The sequence below is a fragment of the Xenopus tropicalis genome, chromosome 5 (genome assembly GCF_000004195.4).
Source record: "Xenopus tropicalis strain Nigerian chromosome 5, UCB_Xtro_10.0, whole genome shotgun sequence".
Lineage (NCBI taxonomy): Eukaryota > Metazoa > Chordata > Amphibia > Anura > Pipidae > Xenopus > Xenopus tropicalis.
This window is the reverse complement of record NC_030681.2, coordinates 150558377-150570577: the sequence shown is the minus strand read 5'-3', so window position 1 is coordinate 150570577 and position 12201 is coordinate 150558377. Positions and strand designations below refer to the sequence as shown.

The 12201-nt window shown below is 46.0% G+C and overlaps 1 protein-coding gene across 2 annotated transcripts; it reads right to left on the bottom strand.

The window, feature by feature from the left end:
• Positions 1-1263: 1263 nt before the first annotated feature.
• On the bottom strand, positions 1264-10789 carry ctsb (cathepsin B). Of its 2 annotated transcripts, none has more exon segments than NM_203894.1 (10): positions 1264-2159; positions 2574-2702; positions 2791-2907; positions 3099-3245; positions 4169-4254; positions 4752-4870; positions 4953-5067; positions 5159-5244; positions 7611-7751; positions 10768-10789. In NM_203894.1, coding segments are annotated over 9 exon segments (1002 nt in total). In that variant the 5' UTR covers positions 7737-7751; positions 10768-10789; the 3' UTR covers positions 1264-2082.
• Positions 10790-12201: the final 1412 nt, after the last annotated feature.

The following is a 12201-nucleotide window of genomic DNA, read 5'->3' as shown; positions in this document are numbered from 1 at the left end:
TGCAACTTTTACAAACATTTGAAGTCACTTTGCAGTTGGTCTTAATTGGGACACTTTCTCCTTGATTGGTTTTCTCTATACTATTTAGGGTTACTTTTATTTTTGAACCCAGTCCATAATGTAAAAGATTCCTCATTCTGACACTAGGGGGCAGATTATTACACCTCATCACATAGTTTGGGAATTTAAAAGGAGAACTAATCCCCAAACAAAAGCCCCCATCTAGTTCCCTCTATCAGGCCCCACCCCTGCTGACTATCACATATAAAAGAATCCCAGTTTGTGAACCATGGCTTAAGTGCCAACCCACTCAACGCTATAGTAATGTAGTGACCCCTAGGTGGCGCATACACTGCATCTCACCTATTGGCATTGCTGCAATTGTCTCTCCCCTCTTAGATGAGCTGCATCACCAGCCAGTAAAAACAGACACCTGTAGCAATTGCCTTGGTGGGATTTAGGCACTTCCAGCACAGAATAAGCCCCATGTACCATAGAGTCTGACTGAGCCGAGGGTGCCTATGGGCAGGAGAATGCAGAAAAGCGAGTCCTAACTGCTGCACTTGCACTAGGGCAACAACATATATAAATATCCAATCTTCACCTTTAAAAGGGCAAATATTGGACTGGGAGCCTGATGGGAAATTTGTCACAAGAGCTTGCTCCCAAGTTTCCCCATAGGAGGGCAGATCTCCAGGCATTTAGTACAGTCTATACAAAGTTTGCCCCAGTCAATACTAGCTGCTGATTGGCTGCTATGAATGGAAGCCTCCCATACGGTTTAACCAATTAGTAAACCTCTGTTGGAATTGTAGGGGAAGAAAGGGAAGGGAGGGGGGGGGGGTTAAAATGAAGCAGTCAGGGGCTTCTAACTCCCAGCAGGCTACTTGGGTACTGGAGAGTTTTGAGAATGGATAATTTTCTTTTAAAAAGGTAAACTAACCCTTAAGAAGCCAGACATCCATGCATTAAAACCTGTAGTACTGCTGGTCAATCAATGTGCTACCTGGTTGTTAGGGTAAGTGCTTGTAGCAACCAGGTAACATGTTAAATGCCAGAGTGGAAATTTGAATTTTTTGTTTTGTTTATAACAAACTCAGCTTTGGCTCGAGGCTGAAAGAGTTTAATCTAGATCCCCCAGCATGCATCAGTCCCCAGCTTCTGGCCATTTCCATTGGATCTCTCAGCCCTATTGCATAGACGTGATGTTGTGGAGGTCGCTTCTGCCGCAGATTCCGACACATGAACACAAACACACAGTCATTAAAAGGAAGACAAGGCATTTTATTGGCAAATTTAAAAAAAAAATCTTGACACTACCATCTTTTTAAAAGACAAGAACTAAAAAAAGGCAACGTGAGGCGCGTATACAAGTGGCACGTGGGTATCCAACAAGGATTTACCCCCTAGCTCCGCCCATTTAAACGCCATGCAATGCACTCGTGCCCCTCGGGGCAACTCCCAGCAGAAGCAATGGGCACGGTATATATAGTGGTTATGGGTAAAACGCCAGTACCAGCCGTATAACAACCCCAGTGCCCTTTGTGTATAAGAACAGAATATCTATAGATCCGTTTACAGAACATTCCCCAATTAAACGGCAGCATGATTGAGCCAATCACAACTATGGAAACCTAATTAGTCAGGGGGAGGAGTCTGTAGAGATTCCCCCCAGAATGAAAGACAGAAATCTGGTCACATTGTATGGGGCCAGGGCTCCTATTGGCTTGTGTCTCGCTCAGGGATTGGCCTCTTGCAACAGATATTGTTTAACCCAACTCCCTGCGGGTTCCTGGGAGTGGCAGTACCTGCAGAGTTACATGCCAAGCCCTGGGCCAGTACAGCGCTCACTGGGGCAACAAGGATACCCCCCCCTATAGTTTCCCAGCCTGCTCTGCTCTAAAAGAGTAGTAGCCCCAGCCTGGCCAACTACCCCTATACTCCGATATCCTAGTAAAACTAATAACACTTGAATTAAAAAAAAAAAAAAAAAAAAAAAAAAAAGTTTTGTTCTGTTTTCCTTCTTTCTAAATAAAAGGTCATATTGTAGCAGGCGTCAGTTAAAAGAAATTGATAAAAGCTCTAGTTTTTGGGAATTCCGGCAACAATCTCAGACTCGATCCCGCAGTGATCCTTGCCACGCAGAATCTTGAAGAAGCCTGAAAATGGAACAGTCGTGTCAGTAAGGGTTGTACCTGTAGCAATGAACAGTGATCTCCCTGTACTAAGCACAATTCAGCAGGAACAGCCCCCTAAGTTTGCTCACAGCCCGTACAGAGAGATACCATAAAACTATGGCACATAGGGATTCCCCTGTACTAAGCACAATTCAGCAGGAACAGCCCCCTAAGTTTGCTCATAGCCTGTACAGAGAGATACCATAAAACTATGGCACATAGGGATTCCCCTGTACTAAGCACAATTCAGCAGGAACAGCCCCCTAAGTTTGCTCATAGCCTGTACAGAGAGATACCATAAAACTATGGCAGCTTAGGGATTCCCCTGTACTAAGCAAAATTCAGAAGGAACAGCCCCCTGCATACCCAAGACACCACTAAAGAACCATCTCTTACCATTATCACCCCAGTCTGTGTTCCAAGAGTTTGCACACAGCCAGTAGGGGGTGCCATTTTCCACACCCCATCCCAGGATCTTAATAGCATGACCTCCAAGTTCTTCTCCGGTTTCATGCTGGTACACACCTAAAGGAAGAAAGAGATGAAGGGGTTACATACAGATATTACTATCCCAGTAACAGGGGAGACTCGGGTAGCATACAAAGGGACTTACCTGACTTGTACATTGGGAAGTCGGCATAGACCAAGAAAGCTCCCTCTACTGGGCCGTTCTTGTAGATTTCAGCCATAATTTCCTTCTCACTGCTTGGCACGCCGTAGGAGGTCGCTCCTGCAAGACAAGGTTGCAAAGGGTTAATCCATTAGACTCTCCTCTAGCAGCTCCTAGAGGGTCACATTAATACTACAGAACATGGCTGTCCAACTGGAGAACTGCTGGCCTGATGTGGCCCCTCCAAAGGATTTTTAGGGCCCCCAGTCTGCTCAAAGGGTCCTAATATATGAAGCTGCAGATTTACTCACCGAAGTGTTTGTCGCTGCCATAGACTGGAGCGTAGCCGTCCTCGCACTGCTTCACACACTTTGGGGTATCGCCCTCTTCCCCCTTGCAGGCCGGCCTTGATCCATTCACATGGTGCTCACAGGGAGGGATGGAGTAGGGCCGGCAGCCTTAAATACAAAAGGAAAAAAAGCAATTATCCTTCAACAGAATACAGCTATACGGCTTGTGTTCTAAAGAGGCTGGCAGGGAAAGGGTTAATGGACCAATTAACCAACTAGAATACAGTATCTCACTGTGCAACTAGTAACATAGAACCTGCAGCACTAAACTTAGCAAATATATTACATTAAGGCTGAGATGTTAGACTATGTGGCCCTTTAAAGGCAACACCAAAAAAATGGAAGTATATAAAATATAATGCACTGGTACAGCTGGGGTGTTTGCTACAGAAACCCTACTATAGTTTATATAAATACCCCGCTGTGTAGCCCCGGGGGCAGCCGTTCCTGCACTGGTACAGCTGGGGTGTTTGCTACAGAAACCCTACTATAGTTTATATAAATACCCCGCTGTGTAGCCCCGGGGGCAGCCATTCCTGCACTGGTACAGCTGGGGTGTTTGCTACAGAAACCCTACTATAGTTTATATAAATACCCCGCTGTGTAGCCCCGGGGGCAGCCATTCCTGCACTGGTACAGCTGGGGTGTTTGCTACAGAAACCCTACTATAGTTTATATAAATACCCCGCTGTGTAGCCCCGGGGGCAGCCATTCCTGCACTGGTACAGCTGGGGTGTTTGCTACAGAAACCCTACTATAGTTTATATAAATACCCCGCTGTGTAGCCCCGGGGGCAGCCATTCAAAGCACAAAAGGCACAGGTTACATAGCAGATAACAGAACTTCTGTAGAATACAATGTTGTTTTGCTATCTGCTATGTAACCTGTAAGCAGTTTCTATGCCCCCAGGCAAATGTATTCTGGATAATTTGTTCCTTTCAGCCGAGCAGGCATTGGGCCCATAGGTGATCTTGTTTCCCAGACTGACAGGAACGGACCCCCAAGCAGCACCGCTCTACAGTTTTACTTACCCAAGTGGGAGTCGTACAGGCCCCCAGAAACCAGACCGGTCTCAGTCCAGAATTTCCAGGCTCCAGATGGGTACCCTCCGTTACAGCTGAAGATAAGAAATGGAAACGTTACTTAGGGCTCCAAAAAGTAGGAAAAAAAGCTTCAGCAGGTTTGGTGCAAAACATTTATTGTGGGTAGTGGCAACACGACATGTTTCGGGTCAATACCCTTTCCTTTTTTTTCTGCAAGTATTTTATACAAAGTTTACCAACAATTTTTTATTTTTGTTACTTAGGGCTCATTTGCTTCAGTGCAGCAATTATACATGAAAGCAAGTGTGACTGGTTGCTGTAAAGGGCATTTCCCAACCGCCCCCCCCTCCCCCCATGGGTTACTGAGCAGACTTGCCCTGCATCCATAAGCCAGCCCCATAGAAAGGCCAAATGCAAAACAGCATGACCAGGGCTCTTACTGCCCCTTTAACATGGATGTTAAACACTCTGCCTCCCCCTATGGTGACAACTACAACTCCCAGCATCGGTCTCTAACAAGCTCTTTATTTCTAGCCCATTCTATAGAATTCCAGGTGCCAGAGCCACTTACCCCATGCCACATTCAAAGCCACAGCAGGACAGGAGATCTTCCGCAGACACCTCCACATTCACCTTCCCATTGGTGTGCACACAAACACGGTCAGAGATGGCTTCCACCGCACCAAACGCCTAGGAGGGACATTGTGACGTCAACCAACAGCCTTCATACGAAGCAGCCAATTCCTCCATTAAATCAGGCTCTGCCACTTACCCAGCAAGAGCCACAGGATCCCTGGTCTCTGACCTCCCTAATGGTGGGACAGTTGGGCCAGGCTGCCCGCGAATCAAAGCTGTCTGGAAGCTCCATGCCGTCAGCGAAGCCAAACCTTTTATAAAAGAAAAAAATAATCAGGGGCTCAAAGAGGGTTCTGGGAAGGACATGGCAGGGAACGCAACTTTACACAGTGTGAGCCTCACCTCTTCTGCAGCTGGGGGCCATTAAGGTGTGTTCCACAGAGTCGTTTTACATAGTGTAGATCTGCATTAGCAAAGTTGTGCCCAGCCTGGAAATAGGAGAAATCATTTAATCCACTAACCCCATTCATTAGGAGACATGTTTAATTACAATTAAAGATCACTACAAACATACATTTTACTCCTCACTTGTGCTTAGTACAGGGGAATCCCTATGTGCCATAGTTTTATGGTATCTCTCTGTACAGGCTATGAGCAAACTTAGGGGGCTGTTCCTGCTGAATTGTGCTTAGTACAGGGGAATCCCTATGTGCCATAGTTTTATGGTATCTCTCTGTACAGGCTATGAGCAAACTTAGGGGGCTGTTCCTGCTGAATTGTGCTTAGTACAGGGGAATCCCTATGTGCCATAGTTTTATGGTATCTCTCTGTACAGGCTATGAGCAAACTTAGGGGGCTGTTCCTGCTGAATTGTGCTTAGTACAGGGGAATCCCTATGTGCCATAGTTTTATGGTATCTCTCTGTACAGGCTATGAGCAAACTTAGGGGGCTGTTCCTGCTGAATTGTGCTTAGTACAGGGGAATCCCTATGTGCCATAGTTTTATGGTATCTCTCTGTACAGGCTATGAGCAAACTTAGGGGGCTGTTCCTGCTGAATTGTGCTTAGTACAGGGGAATCCCTATGTGCCATAGTTTTATGGTATCGCTCTGTACAGGCTATGAGCCCTTAGCAGGGGGCTGTTCCTGCTGAATTGTGCTTAGTACAGGGGAATCCCTATGTGCCATAGTTTTATGGTATCGCTCTGTACAGGCTATGAGCCCTTAGCAGGGGGCTGTTCCTGCTAAGACTAAAATTGATATCTCTAACCAAGCTATACCTTAATCTGCATCATGCCATGGACCTTTGCCACTGCACCCCCAAGCAGCAAGACTAACGGGAGGGGAAAATAAAGGTTGTGGCCAGACAGCCTGAGGCAATGGCATTTTAGGCAAGGCTGAAGAGGAAACGCGATTTCATTCAGCTCTGAATATTTCCACTAGGCAAATAAAATGGATGTGTATCTGATCTCAGTCTATTGAAGGTCAAACCACAAAGCAAGTGACTCAACATAAACACAAGCAAACAGCTCAGAATTAGAAAGGGAGCTGAAAGAGCTCAGTTAATTGCAAAGTTCTAGGGCCGGGTTTAGCACGTTCCGGACTGAAGCCTCACACCAGTGCCTTAGGGAAATGAGCCAATCAGGCTGCACAGGCACTTGAACACTGTAGGGTATGGCACAAGTGCATGTTCCCCATGGAGAGGCCACTTGTGAGTGCCAGGCACGTCACTGCTGTGCAGAGTGGGTACATAGTGCCGCTGCTCATTCCAGGTGCGCACAGGAGAGACCTCGAGAGCTATCCAGGCTCCTGCGTCACTAAGTGCCCAACCTTTGTTCTGGTTGGTCTGTCACCTGACCAGTCACCCAGCTCTCCCCTTTACATCCTTTCCCTTGAGCCACCATTTAGTGATGGGCTGTGTGCTCCCTCAGAGATCAGCTGACAGGAAGTGATGCAGCTCTAACTGTAACAGGAAGTAGTGTGGGAGCAAAAGGCAGAACTCTGCCCATTCATTGGCTGATGGGGCCTAGCATGTATGTGTGCCTTGGCTTGTTTGTGTGCACTGTGACTCCTATGATCCCAGGGGGCGGCCCTTAGTACATAAAATGGCAGTTTCCTATTTAGGATTACCCAATGGCACATACTGCTAAACAAGTATATTTATATGAAAATGGTTTATTTAGATGAAGCAGGGTTTTACATATGAGCCGATTAAATATATTTTTATAGAGACCTACATTGTTTCTCCCTTCCCTAGCAATAAAAAGACACAGATAGGGCCCTATGAGTAGCCTCTCTAGTCCAGTTAACCCATCTAGAACTAGACTGGGCGGTAAACTAGGGCACTGCTTATTAGTGTGTCCCACAAACAGACGGACATTGGCAGTACAAAGCGGTTGTGGAAGGGATTTGTAGTTTAAAGGCCACATGGCCACACATCTAGGGCCCAATTTAAACTCTGCAGCTTATCTGCCCGTGCATGGGGCCCTCCGACAGGCCTCCCCAACTGATATCTGGCCAAAAATTGGCCAGATGTCGATTGGACAGGCTTAATTTTTTATCCGATCATTCAGACTTTTCCTATCCCCTTCATTGCCCTAGGGCCTAACAATCGCATTAGCACAATATAACTGTGCTGTGTATGGCCACAAATCTTACAGTATATGGCCACCTTAATTTTTAAAAGTACAGGTATTTTACTGAAGGCTAACACTCAGAGGAGCAAAATGGCAGCTCAGCAGACTCACACTAATGCAGCCCCTCCGCTCTCCCACCATACAAAATGGCTGACCTTACAAATGAATGATTCCCTACCAGTTCCACCACTACGAGCAGATCGGCTTCTTGCCACTCACCTTCCATGTAGTGTTCATCTTGTTGATATAATTCACCATATCACCAGACAAGGGGGCAAAGAAGGGGAGATGCCGGGCGCTGGCAATGGAGGCCAGGAAGCAGAGTACGACTACAGGCTGCCACATTGTTGCAGGACTCCCCTAGAAGAGGACAACACATTTAGAAACAAAAATTATCGGAAGAGTAGTTAACTGCTTAAGTTTCCAGAGAGTAGTAAAGCAATGAACTGCATTTATGGGTCACTGGGTAGTTGCTAAGGATCACTAAGGAAGGGTACCTTGAGCTCTCAAACCCCCTATGGAGATTGTGTGCCCACACCTACAGCGCCCAGCAGTCTCGCACGCTCTCAGGAGAGCTCTAATGCATAATGCATCAAATCAATATGCAGGTTTCCACTAGGGCAGAGCTGCCAATTCCCTTCCAGTAATGGACTTTCCTTTCATAAATCCACCATGTAACGCTCAAGGCAGATCAGGTGCAACTGTCAGCTGTATTACTTGTGGCTACTTTATACCAATAATAGGTTGGCAACACCATGCAGGGATGGAGGAGCCACCCAGTCTCCAAAACACACACTGGAGGGGGATGTAAGGGTTAAATAGTTCTGCTTTAGAGTGTAAGCTCTTGTGGTTGAGGTCTAAATCTGTGCTGGTTTCTATGGTCTTGAAACAATCATATCTATTTAAGTATCTACCTCTATAATTACAGAAACTTTCAAAATCAGAGATTAAAAAACAAACCCCAGACCTTGGCTTTGGGCCTGTAACTCTATCCGACCGCCCTTGTACAGAGTTGGAAACAAGCAGATATTATTTCCCAATAGTATCAGCCGGAATATAATTACAGATACAAGCAGCATTGGATATCAGCGCAGGCCCAAGCAGGCCTACTGGAGCAGCCAATCACACGATAAGGGCAGGGACGGCCTTGTATCAAAGCTGCAGTAAACACAGGCACTAAATGTATCATTAAAGGGAAACTCCACCCAAACTTCTTTGTACAATAAAAGACTGTAAATCCATGTAAACTTCCCTAAACATGACAGTTTATATTCCTGAGAGAATGCAGCAGAAGCCGGGTGATTGACAGACCTGGAGGAGAATGGCTTTGATCCCCAGCCGCTGCTCCCTATAGCAATTACATTCACACGTAGCTTATACTTCCCCTTTAATCCCTTCCTACACCCTCTAGGAAACCATAAGTAGGAGGGGAAACTACTCAGGGCATGTGACTGCTCAATGAGGAAGTGACAACCTCCACCCTGCCCCCCCCCCCCCAGTCCCCTTGAGTGGCACCTCCAAGAGGATTCTGGGAATTCCAGAGGGGGGACATTCCTGCATTACATCACTGTCAGTGTGAGAAGTATGGGTAATGCAGCCACAATGGGGGAGTTAGGAGACCAGCAAGTACTGCATGCCCATCCCTGAACCCCCCCCCCCCATACCAATGCCTGCCCAGCTGTGCCCAATACAGATGCTTTTAAACCCCAATGTTCTTTTACAGTCAGCCAAAGGGCAGTGCCACCCCCTCACCCAATCAAACTAGAGTATGATTAACCCTACCCGGTAGGTAAGGCACTTCCTGGACAGCCCATAGGTACAACTAGTTATTCAGCCCCCCTTAAAGGAACAGTAACACCAGAAAAGGGTTTTAAAGTAATACAAATACTGTACTGTAGCCCCGCACTGGTAAAAGTATTTTCGCTTCAGGAACACGGCTATAGTTTATATATAAACAAAGCTTGTTTACTGCCCCAAGCTGGAAAAGGGAGAAAAGGCACAGGTTACATAGTAGATAACAGAAAAGTTCTGTGGGATACAATGGGAATCTACCTGCAAACAGTTTTACCAGTGCAGGGCGAGAGTACATTGTATTCTTTACTGTAAGATACGTTTATAGTTTGGTGTTACTGTTCCATTACATGCGGGGGGACACCCATGATTAGAGGGGCAATGGTCTGTTCCACTGGCACTTAACCCTCAAGCTGCTGACAGAGCGTCTGAGTTGAACGACTGACACTAGCAGTGCAAAGTGCTAATATCAACCATCACTAAGAAATCCAGAGGGGAAATGTGGGGTCAGGGTTGCCAGATTTATTTTTCCCAAACCAGTCAGTTCTAAAATAGCCCAAAACCACTTTGAAAGTAGCCCTATACCAGCCCAATATGCACAGTGAAAAAAAAAAAGGTCTAAAAAATAAAAGTATATATGGGAAAATATTCCTTTTTAAAGCGTATAATCACTATCCATGCCCTGCGCCCCCTCTCCAGTTACTGGGATGGCTGATGTTTCCCTGCCCTCTGTGCCCAGTCCCTGCAGGTTACTGTAGTTCTGCTGCTTCAGGTTCAGCAAAGAGGAATAGAAAAGGGAGCTTCTGTCTATAATTGCATTCTGGGTATTGTAGTTTTATATTAATCTTATCCATAGGCTAATAGGATGATACAAACTACATTACCCAGCATGCACTGGGATAGGCATGTCAGAGGAATAAAACTTTGGCTAGTTTCTAAACTACAAACCCAAAACTAACCCAAATTTGTACCTTGGCGGGTTTGTGCTTTGGAAGCCCCCCTGGGCTTTACATTAGTAGCCCAATTTGGCAGAAAACCTGCCAACCCTGAATGTGGGTAGAGAGAGGGCAGGGCCCATTCCAGCAGCTGGCAGCAGATAAAAGCTGGAGTTATAACAGGACTGTACCATTGTGACCCCTCTGAGGGGGGGGGGGGGGAGAATTATTTAGCGCTTACTTCCGGTAAGGACAAGGTTCCAGTAAACAAGGCACAGCCATAACACGGTCACATGACTCGCCGCCCAATCCGCTTACTCCTCTCCGCGCTGCTCTGGGGGTACAAGCCGGGCACCCCGCTCCCTTTCCTTAATCGCAGCAGCCGTGGGACCAGGGCTTTTAAACTAGTTTTAAGCAATGCTGGTCACCTATATTTTATATTTGCCCCGAACTTTCCGGGAAAACGCCTCATATTAAAGGACCCCTCTAGCCACAATGGTACCAGCCAAGGCTACAAGCGGAAAGAAAGAAACTTCACAGAATTGGAAAGCGGTAAATCCCATTATCAATAGCCAATAGGGGGTTACAATTTATACTAGAGGTCCCACAAACATAACAGGCGGAAGGGTGTAAGCGCTCTGTTCCCTTACCTGAGGGCTGCTGCTCACTCACACTAAGGAATCAAGCTGCACAAGTCACCCCCTCAGTCTAGCGGTATATACTCACCCAGCAACAGGCCCCGCCCTCCGCATAATACCGCCTGACTCAGTCACATGAGCGGCCAGTCAGGAGGGGAGGGGCCGTAAGCAAAGGGAGTGGTGCGAAGCCTGTAGGTGTAACATTACGCTATTTGCGTAACCTCTACACTCTTTTCCTGCGAATATTTTGATCCGTTTAGGAATAATATTGCGCTATTTGCGTAAGGTCCTCCTATACGCCAAGTGTGACTTGCACGTTTGTCTACCAGGAAGCGAAAAAGAACACTGTTATGAGAAAACATGTTTTTTTCAAAACCCATCAGTTTATAGAGCTTCTCCAGCAGAATCCTGCATTGTAATCTGTTTTTTGAAAATGCAAAAAAATTTTTATATTTAATGGGGCTAACCATAGTCTTCATTTCCCAGGGTGCCACAGCAATGTGACTTGTGCTCTGATAAACTTCACTCACACTTTACTGCTGCGCTGCAAGTTGGAGTGATATCCCCCCCTCACCCCCAGCAGCCGATCAGCAGAACAATGGGAAGGGAGCAAGATAGCAGCTCCCAGTAGGTATCAGAATAGCACTCAATAGTAAGAAATCCAAGTCCGGCTTGGGACTCCTCCAGTTACATGGGAGTAGGAGAAACAATAGGTTAGCTGAAAGCAGTTCTAATGAGTAGCGCTGGCTGAAAGCTCAGACTCAGGCACAAGGCACTGAGATGGCGCCTACACACCAATATTACAGCTACAAATACATTTGTTGGTTCAAGAATAAAAGGTTAAATGGCAGAGGGAATTATTTGCTGTGTAACAGTGTCATTTAGAAATAAAAAGTACCCCATAAATATCATGACAGTGTCCCTTTAAGTACCTGCTGCCCACAGAAAGATAAGAGTTGGGCAGTTCCTGGTTCCCAATAAACAAACCTGCAGGTGAAGGGAGAAAGCAAATCACTTTCCCTCCTCAAGGACAAAATAAAAAGGGCAGGTTTTTTGCCTAATAAAAAAGCATTGTCTTTCTAGGCAATTTTCCAGAGTACATTTATGAAATATTTGTGGTTAATATAAAGTTATTAGTAAATGTAATTGCAATTAAAAGCAGTGTGTGTCTTGTACAATCTCTCTTCCTGTTTACTTATAGGGGTAGTTCGCCTTCTACTGACCCCAGAACCCCAAAAAAACTGCTCTGTGAGGCTATAGATTTATTGTTATTGTTACTTTTTTCTATTTAGGCCCTCCTCTATTCACATTCCTGTCTCTCTTTCAAACCACTGCCTAGTTGCTAGGTTAATTTGGGCCCTAGCAACCAGACAGCTGCTGAAAATTGAACACGGAGAGCAGCTGAACAAAAAGCTAAATAATCAATAAAAACTGCAAATCATAAAA

Coding starts and splice junctions, on each gene's coding strand:
- ctsb (XM_012964019.2), bottom strand. CDS start 7,736: ATGTGGCAGCCTGTAGTCGTACTCTGCTTCCTGGCCTCCATTGCCAGC. Junction 4,255..4,751: donor GGCTTTGAATGTGGCATGGG/GTAAGTGGCTCT, acceptor TCTTATCTTCAG/CTGTAACGGAGGGTACCCAT. Junction 2,703..2,790: donor CTTCCCAATGTACAAGTCAG/GTAAGTCCCTTT, acceptor TTCTTCCTTTAG/GTGTGTACCAGCATGAAACC.